Here is a 26,519-nt window from a genome sequence, read left to right as displayed (position 1 = left end):
ACAGGTCTGGGAAAATCACGCGCCAACTTCTGGTATGGTCAGGCCTATGGGGAATGGTCTGGAGAACACTTTTCCCGAAGAGAGCATATGGATTCGTTGTCCCTAGACCTGGCGCATCGGCAAACAATCCGATGTCTCCGGAATCAACGGTTTTCCTCAAAAAGCATCAAATTTTCCTTAGCATGCTATGAAAGCTCGATGAACACCGCGACGCCATACGTCAGGCAGCTACCACGTGGTTGAAATATTTGCAAAAAAATACAAATTTGCTATGCAAAGATTCTGAATTCGACTAAATAATATCAGGATTACTCGAAATGATCATTTTCTAGTTAAAAGAAGGTTTGCAATTAAATATTCCAGCCGTTTCTCACCCACGTGGTAGCTGCCTGACGTATGGCGTCGCGGTGTTCATCGAGCTTTCATAGCATGCTAAGGAAAATTTGATGCTTTTTGAGGAAAACCGTTGATTCCGGAGACATCGGATTGTTTGCCGATGCGCCAGGTCTAGGGACAAAGAATCCATATGCTCTCTTCGGGAAAAGTGTTCTCCAGACCATTCCCCATAGGCCTGACCATACCAGAAGTTGGCGCGTGATTTTCCCAGACCTGTAGGAGCGTTTGAACAAAAAGTTCCAATTTCCCATAGTAATTCCCATGTAAACTTTAACCCTGATGCGCGCAGCCAGTTTACAACCAAATGAGCTGATATTTGGCATGAAAGTCCCTATGGGCATGCCCTACAAGGGGAACCATACTAAAACTTGATCCAAGAACTTTTTGAAAAACGTACCCACCCTACTATACATAATTAAAATTAATTAAATTATGAAAAGGCACTAAAGCGCTGTCACCTGATCGCTGTCACCTGATTACTGTTTTGAATTAAATTTATGGGCCCTTTCGTTTAGTTAGAAATAATGCGGAACTAAGTGGTTATTTTGAAAATTGGTGAAGTTTTGTGATAGAATGTTGTGGTCGTACAAAGGGTCATAATACAGATCGAATTCGCTAATTGGGATGGAACTGCATTCGAATGAGCGAATCCAAATTCGCTAATTGGACAGCTTTCAAAACCTTGTTACCACGTGTTCGAAAATTGTCGAACAATGGGGTTGAAACAACAGTTTGACAACTGATTTTGACGGATGAGTGCTTTTTGCCTTCCTCACTGAGGTAAGGCTATAATCCTGCTCTAAAAATAAACTTTGTATAAACACGTCGTAGACCAAATCGTAGACCCACATTCATGTATACATATCGACTCAGAATCGAAAACTGAACAAATGTCTGTGTGTATGTGTGTGTGTATGTATGTATGTGACCAACAAACTAGCTCATGTTTCTCGGCACTGGCTGAACCGATTTGACCCGAACCTGTTGCATTCGACTTGGTTTAGGGTCCCATAGATCGAGTTTTATACAGATTGAAGTTTCGATTATGTTATGTATAAAAATCTGTTTTCACATATATTCGGATCTCACTTAAATGTATGTAAACTATGTCCGGGTCGATCTTCCGACCCATCGTTGGTTAGGTTATCAAAAGACCTTTCCAACGAGTCCAAAACATTGAAGATCTGGCAACCCTGTCTCGAGATATGGTCACTTAAGTGACATTTATGTACTTTTTTTAAGCCTGATCTCACTTAAATGTATGTAAACTATGTCCGGCTCCACTATCCGACCCGACGTTGGTTAGATTATCAAAAGATCTTTCCAACGAGTCTAAAACATTGAAGATCTGGCAACCCTGTCTCGAGATATGGCCCCTTAAATGATATTGATGTACTTTTTGGAAGCCGGATCTCACTTAAATGTATGTAAACTATGTCCGGATTCACCATCCGACCCAACGTTGGTTAGGTTATATAAAAAAAGACCTTTCCAACGAGTCTAAAACATTGAAGATCTGGCAACCCTGTCTCGAGATATGACCACTTAAGTGATATTTATGTACTTTTTTGATGCCGGATCTAAAAAATAGATGAAATTTGTGTACAGCCATTGTTGTGAGGAAGGCTCCAACCACATAGGTGGATTAAGTTAGTTTTTAATTCGAATAAGTCCAGACTCGATTATCCGAAGGCCTCGGAAAAAATTCACTTCGGCTAATCGAACCACGATTATCCGAAGTTGCCTCGTTTTTGTTTGTCGAGCTTAAGTATGACCCCTAAAGTACGCTAAAATGAATCAGAATTTTTCTACTTCACCGACGTTTCGGACTTTATTTTGTGGCCTTCTTCTGGGGTTTATAGTTGTCTGTTTATTGTCAAAAATGTTTTAGTCCTACTGTGAAACTGTCCTTTACGTTTGCTGCACTGCACATCAATGTTTGTTCAAATAAAGTCACACAGTTAGCAATTATACGTTGTACAGTACAAAGTGACAACAACATTCAACTGTTGTTTTACAATACTTTAGGCCACAAAATAAAGGCCGAAACGTTGGTGAAGTAGAAAAATTCTGTTTTTCTTTTTCGACAATACTGTCAAGATCGTTTTTTAGCATAACTTTTGAAGTACTTAACTAAACTGCATAATTATTAATAGATCAACATCCCACCACACACAGAGACATTTGCTCAGAATTTGATTCTGAGTCGATAGTTATACGTGAAGGTGGGTCACGAGGTCAAATTAAGAAGTTCATTTTTCGAGTGATTTTATAGCCTTTCCTCAGTAAGGTGAGGAAGGCAAAAAGTGAAGAGTGATATATTAATTGCATTATTTCTAATTTAAGAGCAAAAAGTGAATTATTTTTGCCCACCAAAATGAAGATAATGACAGCACGAATCATTCTCAAGTGGCAGATTCCTGACAGATTTGGTGAAATGCACAATTTCGTTGAATTAAGTTTGATAGACCCAAAATAGGTAGTAGGTCCAAAACAAAACATAAGTTGAGGGAGTTGAGATATAGAAATGAAAAGACAAATTTTTCGATTTAGGATTGCAATGGTTTATATTGATCTTTCAGAAAGGCCAATAACCTTCTACGAATAGTTTCAATACACTTACCATAAGATAAGAACAGTTATTCTTTTATTTGTTTTAAGTTACTTTAGAAAAAAAATGATACGAGCACTTAAAAATTGCTTTCATTGTCCGAAATTCTTTTGTCAGCCACACTTGCCGGGGCACAAAGTAAATGAAAACCGGAACCAATTTACAATTATTTTTCTTAAAATTCTTTTTTTTTTCGCTGCCGAAATTGTTTTTTTTAAACATTTGCAACCGAGATTCGCACCACTCAACATGAAAACTGAAAATACCTACAAGAGTGTGTTTCACAACTTTCGTTTCCCTAGATCTTCTAAAATTTTCGCTATCGCTGGTTTCTTCGTTCGCCTTAAATTTAGTGTTTTTTTGTTTGTTTGTTTCGCTGCCTTATCATTACGTTAGAATTTTTTATTTACCGCCTAAACTCTGAATTTCTATAATCTTTTAAGTTTAATTTTTTTATCTTGTTGTCCAAAAACGTTCAACCTCAATTACAAATTTTACAGTTCCAAAATAGTTGTTACGTCTCTCTTTTCTTGTTGCTTGTACACGCAAAATATGCAAACCAAACCTGATACAAATCACTAAATTCCCTTAAAGATTTGCTTTTTTTTTTATCGTGGGCCTCAAGAGCACAAAACGGTTAAGATTTGTCTGTGACACCGTTTTGTGCCCGAGCGGCTCCTTTGTTTTGGCGTAGATAGCAATTTGCTTAAAATTTGAATACGTATTTTGCTTGCTTTTTTTTTGTCATTTATTTCCGATCTCATTAATCCGTCGTCGGTGCCTCTGTCGCAAGGAACTTTTCTGAAATATCGTCGCTGCTTGTCATCTGTAACAAAAGCCAACCTGCCAACTGTGGGAGTCTTTTGATTTTATTTCAGTTTTGTAGTCTAGTGAGGCAAGGGAGCTTTTGTTGCAGATAAGATTGCATTGGATGTTTTATAATGAGCAATAATACCACTGTTTTAAATTTTAGTTGAGCAATGATTGTTTAAACAGGTGAACATAATTAAAATTAAAATTTGTTTAAGTTTTCGTGTCACCATGAAGTTTTTAAAACTGCTGAATTACGTTTTCTCAACATTCTTTTTTGATAAATTGCAGTTTCTTACGAAGAATTTCGAAGTTCGTATCAAACATTTTATTTGTTTTTTTTTATAAAAGCGATTGAAAATTCCAAGATCATTGATATTTATAGATATTTCAAATTTAGCATAATTTCACCAACAAAGAAGTGTCTTGTCTGAACGAATATTTTTTTCTGAATTCACAATTTCTTATAATATCCGGAGGGTGTAAGTTTTTTTTAGATTCTCGCCCACTCGATTAACTTTACTCGTATAAATAATATAATCAAAACCTGATTGACACAGGAAAAAACAAAATCGATTGTGTGCTGAAAACGCTACTAATTGTATCTCACTCATTGTTTAAAAAGTAAAACTTTAAACGTCTACCGTCACTTTCGATCCTGCTAGCAAAACAACATTGGGCGTACTTATAAAATAGTCAATCGATACGCTAAACCGAGTAAAACTTCTACAAAATAACGGTCGCTTCCGCACCTCACAAATTTGTGTGTGTTCAAAACAACATCAGAACCAAATGATGATTAAAAGAACAAAAAAAAGAGTCCTCTCACATTCTCCCCCTTCTTCTTAAGACTTCCAGTTCGACTGGCGGCTGTTGCTCGGGCCCTGACCGCTCTGGGGCATCATCTCCAGATACTGGCGCTGCAGCTCCATCGCCCGTTGCATCTCGGCCAGCGAGGCCGCGGCGGCAGCGGCACTCGAGTTGCTGTTTCCACCTCCTCCTCCTCCTCCGCCACCACCGCCTCCGCCGCTGTTGTTACCCCCGCCACCCTTTCCGGCTGCCGATATTGAGGCTGTTGGTGGGAGAAAATCATATTTTCAGAATTGTGGTTTTCATCTTTGATATTTTTTATGATTAACCATTTTCCCATATTGTCTAGTGGTTAGGATGTCGGGATCTTGAAACTTGTCTTCCAGACATTTTGGCATCTATCTTTAAGATAATCTTCCACAGCTTGACTGTAACCGTTTTTCCATATAGTGGTTAGAATGTCTGGATCTTGAATCGTGCCCTCCAGTCATTTTAACATGTATCTTTAAGATAATCAGGGTTGTTACGGGAGAGGCGAAAAAAAATCCGCGCCAAATCCGCGCCGACCTAAAATCCGAAACCGCTCAAAATCCACGCCATACAAAAAAAAAATCGCGACCAACATTTAAGAAATTTTATTTTTAATGAAGAAAAACTAATTCAGAAAGAATTTGATAAAAAAATCGTTTTATGGTTAAAGGCTCCAAAAGAATGAAAGCAAAAAATCCATTTAAAAAAATCCTTAAGAGACGGTCAAGGCAAGGGTCATGAAAAAAAATCTTCAAAATAGAAAATACAATATTTAAAAAAAATTAACTTCAAAAATATAACCTCAAAATTAAATCAAAATCTAAAATAATAATATGATAAAATTTTAAATTTCGAAAGTTTCAATATTCAAAATCTAAGAATTTTTATAGAGTTTGTAATCTAAAATCCTCGCTAAAATTTCACTAAGAAAGAAATTTAATTTCTGATAAAAAAAAAATAATGTCTTCTCATAATTTCAAAATCTCTTACATAAAATAGGACTTCAAAAATTGTGGAATTCAAGAATTTAAGAACTAAGAATTTAAAAATAAAAACATTTAAGAATTTACGAATTTTAGAATTTTAGAATTTTAGAATTTTAGAATTTTAGAATTTTAGAGTCTTAGAATTTTAGAATTTTAGAATTTTAGAATTTTAGAATTTTAGAATTTTAGAATCTCAGAATTTTAGAATTTCAGAATTTTAGAATTTAACAATTTAAGAATTCAAGAATTTAGGATTTGAGAATTTAAGAATTTAAGAACTTTAGAATTTATAAGCATAAGGATACTAAAATCATTTAAGATTTGAGATTTTTTTTCTATATTGTTTTGAATTTGATATTTTTTAGTTTTTAAATTTTGACTATTTAATTTTGATTTTTTTTAAATCTTCAAATTTTCGATTACCCAAATTTTTGGTATTTAGAATTTCAGATTGCTAAAATTTTGAATTTCGAAATTTCTGATTTTTTTAATTAAGATTTTAGAAATTTCGAACAAAAAATATTTATTTTGATTTTTTTTTTTTTTGTTATTGAGCAACTCTCTACAAAATCGGCCGATTTCGACCATTTTTATTTTTTGTACCATTTGATTTGACTCAAACTTTGAGGGGGCCTTCCCTATAACCAAATAAGCTATTTTGCGTCCTTGGTTCACCCATACATACAATTTTGGCAGCTGTCCATAAAAAAATGGTATGCAAATATTCAAACACCTGTAACTTTTGAGTGAATTTTCAGATCAATTTGGTGTCTTCGGCAAAGTTGTAGGTATTGTTGAGGACTTTTGAGAAAAAAATAGGTACACGGAAAAAAAAGTTGAGGATTTTTTTATCAACTTTTTTTTCACTAAAACTCAATTTCCCAAAATACGTATTTTTTGATTTTCGAGATTTTTTGATATGTTTTAGGGGACAAAAATCCGCAACTTTTGAGCCATAGAGAAACATGGTCAAAAAATCTGCCGCTGAGTTATGAATTTTTGAAAAAATAGTGATTTTTGGAAAAAATCGAAGTTTCATGCAAAAACAAGTTTGACATTATTTTATAATGCAAAATTGAATTTGCAATCGAAAAGTACTTTATATATTTTTTGATAAAGGGCTCCGTTTTCAAGATATAGCCACCGAAAGTTTGATTTTAGCGAAATATTTGCAGTTTTTCAATTTTTAAAAATAGTGACCAAGAGTGACCATTTCTAAAAATATTTTTTTTAAAGTTCAGAAAATTTGCTATAAAATTGTCTAAGAGACATTGAAGATTGGACCTCTGGTTGCTGAAATACAGCGGCTTAAAGAAAAAGAAACACGAAAATTGAAGTTTTCTAAGTCTCACCCAATTAGCCCACCATATTCTAATGACGATATCTGAGCAATTAATGGTCCGATTTTCAATGTTAATACATGAAACATTTGTGAAATTTTCCGATCTTTTCGAAAAAAATATTATGATAATTTTTAAATCAAGACTAGCATTTTAAATGGGCGTAATATTCAATGTTTGGCCCTTTTAAAATGTTAGTCTTGATTTAAAAATTTTCAAAATATTTTTTTCGAAAAGATCGGAAAATTTTACGAATGTTTCATGTATTAACATTGAAAATCGGACCATTAGTTGCTGAGATATCGTCATTAGAAAATGGTGGGCTGTTTGGGTGAGACTTAGAAAACTTCAATTTTCGTGTTTCTTTTTCTTAAAGCGGCTCTATCTCAGCAACCCGAGGTCCAATCTTCAATGTCTCTTAGACAATTTTATAGCAAATTTTCTGAACTTTTCAAAAAAAATATTTTTAGAAATGGTCACTCATGGTCACTATTTTTAAAAATTGAAAAACTGCAAATATTTCGCTAAAATCACATATCCTCAATTTTTTTTTTCCGTGTACCTATTTTTTTTCTCAAAAGTCCTCAACAATACCTACAACTTTGCCGAAGACACCAAATTAATCAAAAAAATCACTCAACTTACAGCTGTTTGAATATTTACATACCATTTTTGTATGGACAGCTGCCAAAATTGTATGGAGACTTGTATGGGTGAACCAATGACACAAAATAGCATATTTGGTCATAGGGAAGGCCCCCACAAAGTTTGAGCCAAATCAAAAAATACAAATAAAATCCATTTCCGGTTTTGGTAGAGAATTGCTCTATTGTAAAAACAATGAAAACATTTTTTTCGTATTTTTGAATTTCTGAAGCTTTGAATTTGGAATATTCTGATCTTTTTATTTTCGCCAAGAATGTTAAAATTTAGAAAAAAAAAATATTTCTACCGATTAAATTCCATTCCAATATTCGGAAGTGGAGGCCAGCTTCTGTTACGTCCAATCAAGTTCATATTTGGCGCCCACCAGAACAAGCCCCAATAATAGTTTTTGTTACACATTCTAATGTCTATATCTGAGGGAAAAGTTTGTAATATTTGATTTACAACATTAAAAATTTAATAAATCCAGTATAAAATTAAAAATAAATAAGGTTAAAAATCATTACTCATCATCATTACATCATAACATACAAAAAAATAATTTCTACATAATCTTTATCTTCATTTTTCGACGTTTCGTACTAAGAAAATACAAACAAACATTTTCAAAATTGCCATCCGCGCGAAATCCGCGCCTGAGCAAAATTAGCCAGCCAATCCGCGCCAGATCCGCGCTATCCGCGCGAAACGCGCCATCCGCGCGATCCGCGCCGTCCGTAACAACCCTGGATAATATTCTACAGGATGACTGTAACCGTTTTCCCATATTGTCTAGTGGTTAGGATGTCTGGATCTTGAATCGTGTCCTCCAGACATTTTGACATGTATCTTTGAGATAATCTTCCACAGGATGACTGTAACCGTTTTCCCATATTGTCTAGTGGTTAGGATGTCTGGATCTTGAATCTTGTCTTTCAGTCATTTCCGATTGTGCTGAAAAGAAATCAAACCAATCATTTCGAAACGCAACTTACCGGCAGCTTGGGCCATGGCCAGTTGATACGAGTACAGCAGCGGCGAAAACTGCATCATGTGAGCTTGCAGATTGTTGAGATTCCCGGAGGAAAGATTCTGCTGAAGACCTGCGCGCAAAAAAAAGAGTTTATACCCAATTGATTTGTACAATTACGCGATCGAAAACCCACCTCTGAACAGCTGCTGCTGGAAGGCCTGCATCGCGGCAGCGGCCGCCGTCGGATTGAGACCACCGAGCGCGCCCAGCTGACCCAGCCCGCCGAGACCGGCCAGCGCCGTAAGCTGGGCGGCTGCCGCTTCGGCCGCGGCATTCGCCGTGGCACTGTGGCGGCTCGAGCGCGAACTGGACGACGGCGGTGGGGTCTGCTGGCTGGGTGGGGTTGGCGTGGGACGCGGCGTCGGCGTAGGCGTCTTGGACTTTGACGGCTGGGAGGACAGGTGGGCGTGCTGTAGCTGGGCGTGGTGACGTTGCTGCTGTTGCTCCTGGTGTTGCTGCTGGAGCTGTTGCAGCTGTTGTTGCTGGAGCTGCTGTTGGAGCTGCTGCTGCTGGAGTTGCTGCAGCTGCTGGTGGCGCAGTTCTTGCTCCTTTTGACGCTGTGTGGGAAGGATTGAAGGTATTAGTCTAGGTATTAGATATTGACAAGCGGTTCTTACCTTGGCCTGCGCCTGAGCCTGTCGCTCCTGTTGAGCCTGACGTTCCTGCTCCCGCTGGCGCTCCTGCTGAGCCTGACGTTCCTGTTGGGCTTGCAACGCCGCCTGATGTTGCTGTTGTTGCTCGAGTAGATCGCGTTCGCGCATGGTCGGCGTGGACGAGGGCGTCGGACGGATGTCCACCGGCGATGGGCTGCTCTGGGTGGCCAGCCGAGCCTCGATTTCCTGCTCCTGCTGGAGGGCCTTCACAAAAGCCGTCTTCAAGCGGTTCGTGTGCTCGGCCTTGAGCGCCTTCTTCACGTTGCTCGTTACGCACTGCTCGCAGATGACCTTGGGATCCTTGCCGACTGTTTGGTGGGGGGAGGTTGGATTAGTAAAGTGAGGGCGGTTGACTTGCTTTCACAATCAGTTAAGATAATGAAAATGAAACTGAAACAACACAAAACCTGGGGTATTCTGAAAAGTGGGATTTCCTCGTTTACCCTGTTTTTCCCATTTCCAGACCGGGGTGAAGTCGATCTTGCACTGGGCGCAGCGGTACGGCTGCTGCGGCGGGCTCGACTTTTTGTCCTTGGTCAGATAGTCGACGACGTACTCGAGCCCGAGCAGGTACACGAACTCGGTGTTGCTCGGGTTCGGGATGAAGTGCATCTCCGGCGGTGGCGGCTTGGGCGGTGGGATCTACGGAGAACGTCGTAAGGGTTAGATCCGCGAGAGAGCATTGAGCTGAAGGTCGTCTTACCTGAAGCAACGTCTTCTCCAGCTGTTTCCGGAGGGCAAGTTTGGCGGCCGCCTGGCGCTGAGCCTGCGACTGGGGATCTTCCCGCATCGAGTCACGATCGCGCTGCAAAGAAATTCCGTCAAGTTCAAGCTCACTGAGCAAGCAATGATAGATACTACCTTCAACGAGATCGGTTCCACCGTGGTGCAGCTGATCTGGGCCGGAATCGACGGCGCCGGGGTGATCGAAACGGAGTTACTAATCTGGCCGGACTGCACCTTCAAAGCAGTAGCATCCATTAAATTGCTGACTCCCATCATCAGTGACGAGCCACCTGGCAGCTGTTAGTGTTTCAGGGTTAAAGGTCATTAAGCGAGAGAGAAGGAGAGAACAATCACCAAAGAAGCGTTAGTACGAGCGTTAGCTAGAGCTAGGATAACCCCAGAGAAAGAGAAAGAGAGGTCGTTTGTTGGCGAAACTTTACAGTTCCTGGGACTCACATTGCGCTGCTTGCTGCTGGACGGGGCGTTGGTGGGTGTGATCGTTACCGACGGCGTGATGGTTAGGTTCGAGCCGGCACGGGACAGCCCCATCGGAAGACGTTGGCCGGGCGTGCTTGGCGTGAGCGTTGCGCCCCCCGGAAGGGACGGCTGCCGCTGGGGAGGTTTCGTTACCGGCGTGATGTTGATCGGGGATCCTCGGCTGTAAGTTTGAGAAATAAAGTCAGCTTCTTAGGTTCTACAAAACAAGCCACAGTAGCTCATACTTGACCGGGGTGGCCGTGACGGCCTTGGAAGATTTCGAGTGCGCCGGCAGCGGCATCGCGTTCGTCGGCGTTACGCTGAGCGAGCCCTTCGTCAGGGCGGCCGGAATGCCGGCCAGCGGGTTGTTGGTCATGGCGTTGGCGTTGCTGGGCGTCACAATCAGGTTCTCCTTCATCATGACCTGTTGGGACTGCTTGAGCTTCTTCAGTAGCACCAGTTTGGTTTCTTCGCTGCGGAGTTCCTCGCGAAGTTTGCGCAGGCCGCGCTCGCGCTCCCAGATTTCGGCCGCGGTCAGCTCCTTGATCGGGAAGACCGGCGCCGCGGGCATCTCATCGTCTTCGGACTCGGACAGGGCCGCAGCTGCGGCTCCGTTGTACGACCTTCCGTTTACCTTTGCCGGAAGCAGCACAATGTCCGGCGTTTCGGCGTACGATTTTGGCTCCGTACGAGGTCGCAGGACGCGTCTTCCCGGAACGGGGGAAGTACTTCCGGACGTGGCTGACTGGGCTGCCTGAGCGGAAGACGGCGATGGAGCGGCTGCCGTTGACGGAGGCAGTGCTGGCGTTATCGTCAAACCCGAGTTTTGTGTGAGCGCACGAAGATCGCGAGCCGTGGCAGGTGTAATGGACAGTGAATCGCGACCGGATCCGACACTCAAGTCGACCACCGAATCGTCCACCTCCATTCGTTCCATAATTGCAGAAAGGTGTCTATAATTACGAGAAAACATAAAATTTGTCAGACACCAATTAAACACTAATTCCCACGACTTAACCCTGGAGCAAGTCAAACAACACGTTCTAGAATCTAGCTAGACCAAGCAGCGAGAGAAAGAGAGAGAGCATAATTATCGATACAAATTTATGCAAAACGCACCCCATCCCACCTCGGCAGAGAGCACAGCACGCGAAACCAAGCAGGCGCAGATTAACGAATTATTTATTGATGCGTGGTGGTGGGGATGCGATGGTGGTTCGCTCTCCAGGTCGAGACTTATTACTTGTACGTACAAGTGTGCAGGTTGCAGCAGCACGCTTCTCTGCGCTTGTCTCGCGATTCAACGTACGAGTTGGAGAGGGGCGGGGGAGAGCGGCGAATCAATTAAAATGACCCGGCCAAAATTTTACGGACCACAAAGGGCGTTTAATTTGGTAATAATTGTAAATTTTTACTTTTTTCATTCAGGTTGTTTTCTTCTTCACAGCAATCAACTTTTTGCCTTCCTCACCTTACTGAGGGAAGGCTATAAAATCACTCGAAAAATGAACTTCTTAATTCGACCTCTTGACCCACCTTCACGTATACCTATCGACTATGAATCAAATTCTAAGAAAATGCCTGTGCATGTCCGTGCACCGATTTAGACCTTCTGGCCTCATTCGATCAGTCTTTGGGTCCCACAAGACCCCAAAACCCCAAGAAGTTTTGTAAAGTATTTGAAAAGTTAAGGTAAAAACCTGGGTGATGAATAGAGGAAATTCGTAACGTGATTTTCGAATGATCCCACTTTGTTTACATCTACAAACGAAGGAGGCTGTTCAAGCACAAGCATGACTTTTTTCTTACTGATAAATTGGCTGTTTTATAATCAGTAGTAGTGATTTATTTTGTCTAGTTTTTGACATTTTTTTCTGGAAAATTGTGTGTGTTTGCAAGTTTCAATCGGTTAGAAGAGGTTTTTCATTTTTTACGTGTGACGCAGAACTGCGGCGAGAGTGTCATTCTGCGATGTAGCAGATAAATTCCTTGGCTGATTTTGGAATCCTGCAGCTCTTCCTGATCCAGCAAACAGACATCGCTAATTCAGATTCAGATTTTCACTAAACCAGCAAATCAAACGGAACCAAACGATGGAGACAGCTTCTGGATGGATACAACCGCATCGACTCCATAAACAACTTCCATTCATAATTTAAAAAAGGACAATCTCGCCTTCAACTTTCTTAAGATTTCTCGACTTCAACTTCAGGTCCTCAAAAGCAGGGCTGCGGAGTCGGGTCATATTTCAAACGACTCCGACTCCGGCTTTCTCAGATTAGCTGACTCCGACTCCGACACCGGCTCCGGCTTTGAACAAATGGTTGGCTCCGACTCCGACTCCGGCCTACCAACTCTAGCCGACTCCGACTCCGACTCCAGCTTTCAACAAATGGTTGGCTGCGACTCCGACTCCGTCTCCGACTCCACATGTTTTTAAATGTTTCAAAAGTTAGTTAACTATTATTAGTTTATTATTTTTAAAACATTGATAAATAGGATTATTTAAATACTCTCTAAGCGTCATGTTTATCTCAAGAAAAAAAAGATAAGTAAAAGTAAAGTAAAGTAAATAAACGGAAAAGTTTCTAGGTTACAAGTTTTATGCGTTATGGAAACAGAAATCATAAAATATCTTCAGTTTTGAGGCATTTAGAGAAGAACTGTTTTGTAAGTAAATTTGGATTTACTTGCTTAACCTCAAATTTGAAAATATTTTTTTCAAAGCTAATAAATTGCAATATTAAATTGTTATTTTTCGCAATTCGCAATTCGCAATTCGCAATTTTCAGTGTAAGAACGGGCCTTGACCGATCTTATGCACTAGGTTCCCGATGAACACGCACTGCCCTTACACCTACATCTCACCCTTGCTCTGAGTCAGTACGAGCAGCACGCTAGAACACGCTTTGAGTGTTCGTGCCAGGCATGCACACCTTCTTTTCCGGTTACGCATTTTAACTCGGCCGGGGGTGGTACATTACGTAGGGTTTGATGTAAGTATAAGCGCCTAACCATTTAAAGTGTGCCTATCAACTTTCATTAAAGCAAATACTGGTTTATTTTTAGTTTGAATTCAAAAACTTTGTTATTTACTGTGTATTGTTTTCTCCTGAAATCTTCCCTATTGTTGAGTCGTGTTTATATGTTGCTATTTCTTTTGTCGCGGTGTTTTGTTACAATTTTTGGTTCTAAGCATTTTAATAAAAAAATATAGGAAAAGTACAATAGTAATATTTGTGTTAATTCTTTGATCATTCCAAAAATTGAGTAAGGGTTCGAACCTCACTTGTTTTAAAGAAAAGGGATTGAAAACAATAGACAGTAAAAGAGAATTTATTTTATAAAAATCAAGAATCAATAGTAAGAGAATGATGAGCGTATTTTAAAGAATAAAATGAGAAGCTAGATGTATTAGATGTAAAATTAGACAATAGTTAATAAATAGAGATACAAAACAAGCTTAGATTATAGTAATGATAATTTATAGGACAGATAAAGAATTATTCAAATAAATAAACTCGCAATAAAATTAGGCAAATGATAAATAGACTTGATATTACTAGTACATTAAGGAAAAGTATATTTTAAGGAAAAAAAAAAACAAAACAAAGTTTGTTTCAGCAGTATCAATTGATAGAAAAAAGTGGAAAATCTTTGAGAGATAAGAGAATCAAAAGTTAGTAAAATTAAAATCAAATGTTGGATATTAAATAAAAGAATCAGTGAAGAATTGGGAATCAGAAGAGCAAAATAAAAATAGGAGATAGGTGGTAGCTGAGAATGAAGAGAAGAGAAACCCCGTTGTGCGATGTTTCAGGTACATCCACAGCAGTTGACTCAACATACTGCGAATCAAAACAATACCGTCTACAATCACAAATTACTTCCCTTTCCCACATTGTTGCGCCCCTTTCTTTTAGCCGTCTCGACTCTGACCCGCGGTGGTCAAAGGTTTACGATCCGTTTCCACAGGCCACCAGCTAGGTCATCATGAAAACCAAGCCAACGTGGAGGTAAGAAAATAGGACACTCGCAAGGAACCAGAGCTATACTGTTCTGATCAAGATAATTCGGATGATCTAACAGAACTACGGATGTAGTTAGTTACGCTCCTTCCAGGATGTTCCTTACGTGGACGTCAACCGAAGAGCACGCAACAAGGTCAGTGCCATTGCATGCTCTTAGGTATCAATCCTTGGCCTGCAATATTAAATTGTTATTTTTGAATGAATAACTAAAAAAAAATCTGGCCTTAATGATTTATTGAACATTGAAATCCAATTTGCTCACTTTCAAGCTGACATTTGTAAGAAGCACAGTGACAGGCACCTTGTTTTTTAAATGACAATTTTAAACGAAATTTTTTTTTTGTTTTTTTTTAAAGACGTACATGGACATCACGCCATGGCTGAAGGAGATTATTATTGCAAATCAATGTATCTAAACAATTTCTTCGTGGAAAGGACGCTTAAGATGTCCTTTTCAAATATCTGTGGCATGGAAATTATTTTAACCTGGAAATTTTTAATTTATTTTAATTTTAAAATTTTGTATACTTTAAAAAGAAGGTGCACGATACTTCGTGAATCTCCACCTAAAACAAAGCTTTATGGATGATCTTGCGCCTCCATCAAAATATGTGAAAAAAAAACTTAAAATATAATAAAAAAAAAAAACAAATATCCACAAGTAAAATATTTTCTAGGTCACAAATATTTCATTTTTTTAAGGTATATTGATTTGCAATGATTATCAATTTTCGTCATATTGGCGTAAGACATACAGTATGAGAAAATTCGTACCAGTTGATAATATTTTGATTCCTTAGTTTTTTATTTATAATATTTGAAAAATAAATTAAAATCTTATATTTTGTTCTATTATTTTTTTTTATAAAATTCAATTTTGTGCTGAATTCTTGAGATTTGTTCAACGATAATTTGCAACGATATCAAAATAGTTTACCTAAAATCAACATCAACAATCAATGATTATTTCAAATTTGTTGCAACTTCTTTTCACATTTTTTGTTAGTTTAAATTATTTTAAATGCAACACTTTGATTTTCTTGTACTCAGTTATAAACAAAATGCGCATGTTGAGTTCCAAGTAAGAGATTGTTATTATCGTTGATTATTTGTTACAAAAGTTAAACTGTCTCTTTTTCGATCTGCAAAAACAGTAAAAGATGACTTTGTGTGTACTTTTTTCAGAAATAACTGGATGAAATTTGGTCAAATTTGAATTGAAAGGGAACATGAATATAGTCTGAATACATAACCAATATTTTTTTTTTTATTATAATATTACATACTTGGGTAAAAGATTATCATTTAGGGATTATAGTTTAATAACATAATTAGAGCTTTTCAATCACAATAAAAAGCTTCAAATACATAATGGCATCTGATAAATCAATTCAAAATATAAGTTGTTTTATAAATTAATCTGTTATATAGGAAATACTGAACAATAAAAAAACATATTTTTTGTTGAATTTAAGATAACTCCGGCTCCGACTCCGACTCCGGGTTATCAGAAATCTTCGGCTCCGACTCCGACTCCAGCTCATAAAATTTAGCCGACTCCGGCTCCGACTCCGACTCCAGCTGTTCGAGTTTTGACGACTCCGACTCCGACTCCAGGTCCCCAAAAAGACCCGACTCCACCGACTCCGGCCCCGACTCCGACTCCGACTCCACAGCCCTGCAAAAGCCACATATTTTCTTTCTTGCTAAAAAAAAAAACAAGTTTTAATGATCGATAACAATACTCCCTACTTTTGGCGAACAGTAAATTGGTTCCACTTTGACAGTTCCAAATTGAGGCCGTTTTGCGAACCAGTATTCAGCACCCAGGTAAAAACAAACGATTTTAACAAGAGTTCTTTCCTTTCCAATGAGCCTAACACATCGAAGATCTGACAACCCTATCAAAAGTTATGAGCATGTTGTTTATACACTCTTTTGGAGACGGATCTCAGATATTTCGATGGAAACGATGTCCGGATCATTTTGCGACCTATCTTTTCGTTTTCTTTTTACGGAGCAAGGTGCAGGGTTGTTACGGAAAAGTCGAGAAAAAATCCGCGCCAGATCCGCGCCGACCCCAAAACCCAATCCGCGCGAAATCCGCGCCATATAAAAAAATCGCGACAAACAAAGAAGAGAGTAACATAATGAATGAAATTTTAAACGAAAAAAGAATAATACAGAAGGCATTTGGATCAGTACCGTTGATCAGTTGTGGATTCATATCCCACCTGTACCAAATGGAACCTTTTTTGCCATTTCTGAAACAATATTAGCATTTTTTGCAACACTTTAAATATCGTTGCTTTAAAAACAAATTCAGGAAAAAAAATTAAATTCGAAAATTAAAAATAAAATAAAACCATAAAATAAATCACCAATTTATAAAATCTAGGGATTTACTACTTTCTCGCCAAAACTTTACTCTGGAAAATCGAAACACGAAATTTCTATTATTTTCTTCTCTAAATTTCTCTAAACAAAAATATGACTCCGAAAATGATCCGAACTAAAAAAACAGCAAAAAAATAATAATTTAATAATTTAAATATTTAATAATTTAAAAATTTAATAATTTAATAATTAATTAATTTAATAATTTAATAATTTGATAACTATAAGCACTTTCTTAAAAAAATAAAAATTAACAAAAAAATCAATTGCAATACTTTCGTAATTTTTCAATTTAATAATTCGTACTTTTTCACGTTTTTTGAGTCTGTAAGTTTTGACAATTTCAAACTATGATTTATGTTTCTTTTTTTATTTCAAATTGTTGAAGTCCAGATTTCTTATTTTTTAATTTCTGGAACTTTTTTTGAAAAGGTCCAATAAACCAAATTTCTAGTTTTTGCTTTTTGGGTGTTTTTGAAACCGCCTTGAGTCAGGGGTATCAAAAAACACCCAAAAAGCAAAAACTGAAAATTTGGTTTATTGGACCTTTAAAAAAAATCTCCAGATTTTTACATTACATTTCGCTTTTAGACGGAGATTTTAGCAGATTTCTAAGTGGATTTCGTCATGTTGTGATAATTGGGAGTAGAATCAATTCTACCTGAATCAGAGTGGCAACAGAATTTTTATTTTTTTCAATAAACCAAAAATTTAAAAATTTAAATTTTTATATTGAAAAAACATAAAAAATCTTAAAAGTTTCATAGCTTCATTTTTTTAAAATTCTGTATTTTTTCAATTTTGTTAATTTGATTTTAATAAAATTGGTATTTAATTGAATTGTTAAGTAGATGTTTTAAAAATAATGAGTTGCAATGTTATGTTGAATTAATATAACAAATCTCAATACATTAAAAAAATCGCTCCTTGAAGATTATTTCAAAGTTTCGTATGAAAAAAAAAATCAATAATTTCTAGAAGAAAATTTTCTTCATTAAAAACTTCTTAGAAATTGTTGTATTCGCACTCAACGAAAAAGATTGAATTTATTCAATTCCTAATAATATTTTCCTTTGTAATTTGAAAGAAATTCTATAGTTCTCAATTATTTTGTTTATCAAAATTGCTATCCGCGTGAAATCCGCGCCTGAGCAAAATATGCCAGCAAATCCGCGCCAGATCCGCGCAATACGCGCCATCCGCGCGATCCACGCCGTCCGTAACAACCCTGAAGAGCATTAAGCCATACCACTTAGCATGTAGAAGAAATGTAATTATTATAGAGCAATTCCAGCTCAAATCAGGAATTTTTCTGATACTTTTGTACCCGACCCTCTCCGATTTCAAGGAAACTTTGTAGACATGTTATCCCAGGCCTATATAAGCCATTTTTGTGTATATGGAGCCATTAGTACTCGAAAATAACATTTGAGAAAGTGGTCAAAGACAAACTTGTAGGAAATTGGACGGGCTTTGTGAAAAAAGTACACTGAAACAAAAATACACGCCACATCTATGAGATTTTTTGATTTTTAAGTCTAAAACTTAAATTTGACGGTTATGTCACGATTTTTTTTCGCTCAAAATGTTTGAGGACATAACCTAAAATATAACCAAAAGACTGACAAAAAATGCAGGATGGTATGTCTCTCCTAAAAAAATACAAAAATCATTTACTAAAACTGTTTTTTTAAAGTGGTCTAAACGTCAAAATTTTTGAAACCCGGTAGTGGGAATCGATTCTCCAGACAATTTTACATAAAAGTCTCCATATTGACCATTGTCCTATGTCCAATCCTTGGGAAGATACAGCGGTTTTAAAAATAAAAATGTTGAAAAAACGGGTTTTTTTGTGGTTTTTGGCAATTTCTATATGACAGACTTGGTTTTTCAGTCTCGAAAATATTTTTACCGGAAAGCTCGTCCAATTTTCCATAAGTTTGCCTTCGACAGCTTTTTGATTTATGTCGTTTTTATATTTACGTAATCAAATTTACTATCCTGGTTTCTACCACACTGAAAAAAAAAATCTATTTTCAGTTATAAGCAGACATGCATCGGCACTATGAGCTCTTTTTAACGGCACTCAGCTTGTTCTAGATGGCATTTTCGTTTAAAGCAATGTTATGCTTGTTGCTAGGTAAAAATCTCTTGGTTTTGGCTTGAATAATGTGTAGAAAATATTGGTTCATTGGAAAACCCGATTTTAGCTATATTTTCATGTAAATGTTCTCTTAAGCTCTCAAGAAGAACTTCTTAATAGCTCTTTGAGTGCAATTAAGAGTTCTTAACCTATATCTCGGTTGGGTTTCAAAATAATCTCTCAGGGTCTTCGGGAGCCTAAAAGACAAGCGTAATTAGCGTATTCTAATCACTGGCACAACATGCTGGGTATCTTCTACGGGAAATGCCAAACAAGTTCTTCTAAAAGAGGAGTTAGAGCGGATGCATGTCTGGTTATAAGCAATGTAATTAAGCTTATAGCTGTAAGCCCTTACATCCAATTGAAATGCTGTCAAAGGTAAACTTATGGGAAATTAGACGTGCTTTTTGGTAAAAATATTTACGAGACTGAAAAACCAAGTCTGTCATAAAATATTGTCAAAAACCACAAAAAATCCCGTTTTTTCAACATTTTCATTTTTAAAACCGCTGTATCTTCCTAAGGATTGGACATAGGACAATGGTCAATATGGAGACTTTTATGTAAAATTGTCTGGAGAATCGATTCCCACTACCGGGTTTCAAAAATTTTGACGTTTAGACCACTTTTCAAAAAAACAGTTGTAGTAAATGCTTTTTGTATTTTTTTAGGAGAGACATACCATCCTGCATTTTTCGTCAGTCTTTTGGTTATATTTTAGGTTATGTCCTCAAAAATTTTGAGCGAAAAAAAATCGTGACATAACCGTCAAATTTAAGTTTTAGACTTAAAAATCAAAAAATCTCATAGATGTGGCGTGTATTTTTTTCAGAAAGCCCGTCCTATTTCCTACAAGTTTGTCTTTGACCACTTTTTGATACGATGCAACGGCTTCGAGATACAGTAATTTTCAAATTAAAAATACAAAAATATGTAAATACCTTACGCCCTTCTCAAATGTTATTTTCGAGTACTAATGGCTCCATATACACAAAAATGGCTTATATAGGCCTAGGATAACATGTCTACAAAGTTTCATTGAAATCGGGTACAAAAGTACCAGAAAAAATTTCCGTTCTTGCTTTTTGGGTGTTTTTAACACCCAAAAAAAATTGGTTTATTGGACCTTTAAAAAAAAAACTCCAGAGATGGTCTGGCAACTTTTCTTGTGTGAAAATATCAGTGAAATTCAGATGTTCCACAATTCGAGCCAAACATTTCATTAGGGCACAAAACCAAAAACCGCCATTCGAGAAAATCTTTTGCAAAAAGTGGACAACTTGTTTCAACTCCTATTTAAAAAAGAAGCTTGACTGATGACATTTTAACTGACGATTCGATAAATTACATCATTATCCTGAACTCTGCTTTAATGCTTCTTAATTTTTGTTGATTTTCGCAATAAAAATCATAATTTTAAAAAATCTCGTTATTAGGCCCTTTTAGCCTTCCAACTGCTGTTCATAATGGGCCCTTTCTAAATGCAATTTCGAAGAGAATTAAAAGGGCACTAAAGCGCTGTCGCCGGATTGATGTTTTGAATGATGTTTATGGGCCCTTTTGTATAGTTAGAAATAATGAGAGATTCAGTGGAAATTTTGATCATTGGTGAAGTTTTGTGATTGAATGGTGTAGATAAGGTATGTAAAACATAAAAATTCTTCAAAAGAGTACTGAACAGTAGCCGCGGGACCGTATTAAATATTGTATTTAAACGAAGTTTTTTTCTGCAGAAATGCTTGGTGAAAAGTAAACCAAACTTTGTTTTGAAGTGAATTAGTGTTAAGAATGTATGAAAAGTTCATTTTATAACACAAAAAGTTCCACAACTACTAAAAACTAACGAAAAACAAAAGGGCACATATTAACTTTTTTTTTGGTTTGGAGTGAAAATTGTTATGTGAGCAGTTCTCTACGGAATCGGTCTTTTTTCTTTAATTTTAATTTGGCAGCTGTCCATACAAAAATGATATGTGAAAATTCAAAAATCTGTATCTTTTGAAGGAATTTTTTGATCGATTTGGTGTCTTTGGCAAAGTTGTAGGCAGAGGCGACTCGTCCACCTGTTCAACCTGTTCATTGAACAGGTAGCCGATTTCAAGCGGATATATTTTTTTATTTAGGTACCAAGGTGCTTTTAAAACAAGCAACATACAATAATTGTTCATTACAATTTTTGTTTGAATATACGTTAACAAAATCAACGCCCTATGTTCAGCAGCGCTGTATGCACCGAAAAAGCTTTGGCCCGCCACCCTTTACTCTTTACCTCTCTTTACAACCCACCAATACTAAAGCGAGCCAGCCTAGCGGGCCACGCGCAAATGCTCGTCGCGTTCAACACCGACCCTTTGAACGTCGGGGAAAAAATCTCCATATAGAAAAAAATCAACACATGTAAAGAGCTTCCTATTCATACGCAGCGGCAGTATCGATGTGTTGGTAAATCAGGTTCAATATGAGAGAGTGAACTTACAGCATTTTTGGGAGAGAGCGAAATGCCACCCCCAGGCCTCAGCCGACTTAGTGCATCTCCAGCGCTGGGTGCAAACATCGAAGCAAAGCTAATTTGCACCCGACGTCAACCCCATCGCGGTACCTGTCGCGGTAGCAAATTTGCTCTCAGTTCTTCGGGATTTCACCTTGCTACCCGGTATTCTGCCTGTTTGCTACCGCATCAAATGGAATTATGCACGGAAAATCGAATCAAGCACGGATTTTTTTTTAAATTTAAATTTTTTTAAAAATTTAAAAAACTTAAAAAAATAAAAAAATTTAAAAAATTTAAAAAATTTAAAAAATTTTAAAAATTTAAAAAATTTAAAAAATTTAAAAAATTTAAAAAATTTAAAGAAAAAATTTAAAAAATTAAAAAAAATTGAAAAATTTAAAAAGTTTAAAAAATTTAAAAAATTTAAAAAAAATAAAAAATTAAAAAAAAAAATTTTGGGGCAAAACAAAATAAAAATTGAAATAACAAGCTATGTTCTCAACAATTGAATGAAAAAAGTGTTTTAAAATGCATTTCACACCTGCCCAGTTGTTTTGCAATCATTATTTTTCAAAATATCCAATTATTGAAGAGATTTTTTTTTCGCCGAAAAAAAACTTTTTGCGGTGCTGTACATTGGAATTCCACAAAAATTGAAAATATTTTTGACCGAACCCAGACATGCTAAATATGATTTTAAACGCAGGAAAATGCATTTCTAATTGTTTTCAGTTGGATGGACTTATATTTCCTTTAAAATTTGGAAGTTTTTTGAAAAACATATTTTTTTGCCGCCTGGTTTTTCGAACCGGGGGCGACATAAACTTTGAAAAATATGTGCAACAGCCTAAAATAATTGAAAAAAATATTATTTTTAAAACTAAAACTTTGGAAAAGTAAAAAAAAATTTGGAATTTTTTATTTTAAAATTTTAAAATTTTTGAATTTTTGAATTTTTGAATTTTTGAATTTTTGAATTTTTGAATTTTTGAATTTTTTGAATTTTTGAATCACCCACAAGAGCAGACATAGAAAATCTCCGAAACACGCATTCAAAACTTTGCCCCCGGCTTGCCGGTACTTGTCGGGTATCAGAAAATGAGTACCCGACAGGTACCGACACATATTTTTCTTCTACAGATGAACTTGAGATCAAATTTGATACCTGCTTTGCTACGCGCGGTGGGAGACTCGGGGGCAAACTCGAGAGCAAATTAGGTGGGAATCAAATCGGGTAGCAAATGGTTTAACTTTCGACATTTTCGAAAAATGAAATTCTTTGAAATTTTCAATAGGATTAAAAAGTTTAATGAACTTTTAGCATTTCTAGGCATGAATCAACACATAATTATTGATTTTGAAGGTAAACGAGAGCAAAAAATGATAAAAACCCATTTTTGCTCCCCGCGGTGGGCTTGTTTCGGTGGCAAATGTGCTTCCCTAGCGGTGGGGATGACGGAATTTTTTCAAGGTGGCAAATTTGATCTCGGTATTCATGAGCCGGGTGCAAATTTGATTTGCACCCCAGCGCTGGAGATGCCCTTAGCTCGCTCAGCTCTCCATGGAGCTGCATGCAAAAGGTAAACAAGCCAGCGGTTGACAGCACGTTGAGAGCATGAATAAATGAGAGAGCGCGAGAGCACCACAGATATTGCTCTATATTTGGCGCACATTTAGGCATCAGGCTGTTTTGCGCAGACTGGTGATGGCTTGCTTTAAAACTGGAATGTTCAACTGCGCGCGTTGAACCTCTTCGATCTTCTTGGTTACTAGTGGATTTTTGCTCTACTGGAAAGTGATGTAATGTTAAGTTAAGATAGTGTGATTGATAGATTGAATTAAACAAAAAAGTACTGTGCTTTTTCCAGAATCGGGACACATGCGAAGAATTATGACAGTAGATTCAACGATGATCGTTATTTTATTTTTCGGTTTGATGCCATTAAATGCTCCAAAAACGACCGTGTTCAGATTGTAGTCCCGGTTCACTCTAGTTGAATATATTATTATCATATATTGTAGCATGAATTTGTTCTGAAAACTTTTATTCACTGATGCTAAAATCAAATATCGGATTCATGTCAATATAGTTTTGTTTTTAACATCAAAAGCCCTTCAATTCAATTCTCTAAAAATTAGACAAAGGTTTAAAAGCGATACGACCTGGTTCTAAAAAGTATAGAGCAAAATGTCAATTTAATTTTTAAACCGAGTAAGCTCAATATTAGTTGAGCTTAAAAAAGCCCAACAAACAGTTTTCTTTTGTTAAGGATGTGGTATTTTTTCTAACATCCTGATGAATAGTTTTAAAATTCAGTATAATATTAAATAACTTCCCTTGAGTTTCGATAAGGATGGCAGAGCGATTGCTCTATTTTTCCACATTCCCACGCTAATGATTTAGTTTTAAAAATACATTTTAACGAGATAAAAAAAGTCTTAATCATAATTTTAATTAATTATTTGCATAAACAGAAAATTATAATAGTATAAAAATAATAAAACGTAAAAATAAAAGCCATTGGAAAGAAAAAAGCTTTAAAAATATTTTTTAACATTGAACAGGTACTTCATTCAGGCACGAGTCGCCTCTGGTTGTAGGTATGGATATGGACAACACTGAAAAAAAATGATACACGGTAAAAAAAATTTGGTGATTTTTAATTTAACTTTTTGTCACTAAAACTTGATTTGCAAAAAAACACTTTTTTATAATTCGATTTTACATCGAAAAATGCAGTTGAAAATTTTTTGCGACCAATATTTCGATTTTTTGAAAAAATCTGTATTGATTCAAAAAGTCATAACTCGGTCAAAGATATTTTTCCCATTCTGGAAATTTCTGAAAAGTTGGCATTTGATGTCCTCTAAAAAATATCAAAAAATAAAAATAGTGTTTATTTGCAAATCAAGTTTTAGTGACAAAAAGTTAAATTAAAAATCACCAAATTTTTTTTACCGTGTATCTTTTTTTCCGTGTAGTCCATATCCATACCTACAACTTTGCCGAAGACACCAAATCGATCAAAATTCTTTAGATACAGATTTTTGAATTTTCACATATCATTTTTGTATGGACAGCTGCCAAATTTGTATGGAAAATTATATGGACAAACTAATGATGCAAAATGGCTTCTTTGGGCATACCGAAGGCACCAAAAATGTTTCAGCCGGATTAAAAAATACAAAAAAAAAATCGAATGACCGAAATCCTAGAGAATTGCTTATGTGCCCTTTTGTGTTTTTGATTTTTTCAATGGTAAATTGTTTGCTATCAATCTGATTCTTGGAGGGCATGTAGGGAATGTACTAATGAATGGAATAGTGGAATAATCCCGAATGTTTACGTTTTGGTTTTGTGCCCTAATGAAATGTTTGGCTCGAATTGTGAGTGGCACAATAACATCCAACAATTATGGGACAGGAAATTTTTATGCACTGTTTCGTTGGATAAAATGTACCTTTGATAAGCAGTTTTTTTAGATATTTTATTCTTCATATGAGTGAAAATTTGAAATCTCCTTAAATACTAGTAGAATGCACAAAAAACACTTACTGGTTGATTTTAAAGTGTTTTATATTAAAATCAACGATTCATTTCTTCCTATCACTTGCATCCCTTGAATATTCATCCAAAATTAAATTCCCCAGGCCCACATTCTCTCTATGCGCCATTGTTAATCACCGAATTCGAAAATTGCATCGAACTCGTCGTCGTGGTCGTCGTCATCGCCACACACACACAAACACTCCCCGCGCCGTTGGGTGGCAAATAATGCGTTTTATGCTCTCTTGCCCACCTGCCTCTTCTTCCTACATGTTCCTCTCCCCTGCCCTTCCACCTTCCCATTTAAACCCCCCTTCTCCACCTCTCGTCACAAGGCTCGTCGTTATTTATGCTGCCTTTCTGTTAAGTCACACCAAACCCAACTCCGCGAGCTTCCGTGTGAGGTCAATCCGGAGTGTGGGGTGGTGCGCGGGACATGGTGCGTGGAGGGTTGGAGAATGAGGTGGTTCACACACACACACTTTTCACCCCCGCAATTGCCCACACTTCCCCGGTTTCGTTCCCTTTCCCCACCAGCGAAACTATGGCAGGCAAATTTCGGGAAAAGAAAAAAAAGTGTCCATCGTTCCCATTTTTAGAAGTTCCCTTCCTCGCTTTTACCTTCAACTTGTTCCTCCTGCTTCCAAATCTGCTTCTCCTCCTCCTCCTGCTGCTGGTTCTGGCAATTCCTCTTGGATAATGACAGAATTTGCGTGTGTATCTTTTTGGTTTTCCTCAATCACCAAAAACTAACTTTTGTCACTTTTTTAAAATCCGTTTTTCACCCCTTTCCTCCCACGATCCGGCCCGACAAACAGTCGCAAACGGTGCCCTGCAGCGGGACGCACACTTTGCCACCGGTTTCCACTTCCGGCGACCGAATGACCACCGTGAAAATCCGCGAAAACCCGTCGCTCACTTTTCGGGTTCACTGTTTTCCTTTCTTTCGCGACGGCGACGACGTTTGCACAGACATTTCGTGAAAAGTAGATGGCGACGCGCGACGACGACGATGATGACGGTTCTCTTTCAGGGGTGGAATCGATGATTGATTTTCGCGGGGCAGCCAAAAAAATACCGAAATTTTCAACTCAACTTATGCGGACCAATTCCGTTGGACTTTGGCACGTTGCCTGGTTCAATCGCTGCGCAAGGTGATCGCGCGCAGCATTTCAGTATTTTTACGCACTTTATCTCAACTTTTGCACCGGAAAAATGCAACAAATTAAACGCGGCAGTCAAAACATCATCGCCACCACCACGCACACCAAATTCCGGAGTGATGATGACACCGCGCGCGATGATCGATAAGCGTTTGTTGACACTTGACCGGGCGGTGTTGTTTTGGGTAAGGGCTACCCAAAATTAGAGTAGAAATGTGTGAAGTGACCCA

The 26,519-nt window shown here is 37.3% G+C and overlaps 1 protein-coding gene across 5 annotated transcripts; it reads right to left on the bottom strand.

Moving 5' to 3' along the window:
* Positions 1-3,225: 3,225 nt before the first annotated feature.
* Positions 3,226-26,404, bottom strand: LOC120430776 (transcriptional repressor p66-alpha). Of its 5 annotated transcripts, none has more exons than XM_039595886.2 (10): positions 25,748-26,403; positions 10,763-11,470; positions 10,497-10,698; positions 10,176-10,337; positions 10,018-10,119; positions 9,722-9,956; positions 9,279-9,622; positions 8,795-9,218; positions 8,624-8,731; positions 3,226-4,889 (listed from the first exon to the last, which is right to left on the bottom strand). In XM_039595886.2, exons 2-10 carry the CDS (start codon positions 11,452-11,454, stop codon positions 4,663-4,665), a joined length of 2,496 nt encoding a protein of 831 aa, XP_039451820.1. In that variant the 5' UTR covers positions 11,455-11,470; positions 25,748-26,403; the 3' UTR covers positions 3,226-4,662. The 5 variants fall into 5 exon arrangements, with proteins under 5 accessions (XP_039451820.1, XP_039451821.1, XP_039451822.1 ...); XM_039595887.2 differs by having other exon boundaries at positions 9,758-9,956; XM_039595888.2 differs by having other exon boundaries at positions 10,176-10,274.
* Positions 26,405-26,519: the final 115 nt, after the last annotated feature.

This window comes from Culex pipiens, chromosome 3 (genome assembly GCF_016801865.2).
Source record: "Culex pipiens pallens isolate TS chromosome 3, TS_CPP_V2, whole genome shotgun sequence".
Taxonomy (NCBI): domain Eukaryota; kingdom Metazoa; phylum Arthropoda; class Insecta; order Diptera; family Culicidae; genus Culex; species Culex pipiens.
This window is presented reverse-complemented; position numbering and strand designations above follow the sequence as displayed.

What these genes read in the sequence shown, in the direction of transcription:
- LOC120430776 (XM_039595885.2), bottom strand. Translation starts at nt 11,454, where the DNA reads ATGGAACGAATGGAGGTGGACGATTCGGTGGTCGACTTGAGTGTCGGA. An exon ending in GTCACGGCCACCCCGGTCAA is followed by an intron (nt 10,699 to 10,762) that starts GTATGAGCTACT and finishes TCAAACTTACAG; the next exon opens with CCGAGGATCCCCGATCAACA. An exon ending in TGGAACCGATCTCGTTGAAG is followed by an intron (nt 10,120 to 10,175) that starts GTAGTATCTATC and finishes ATTTCTTTGCAG; the next exon opens with CGCGATCGTGACTCGATGCG.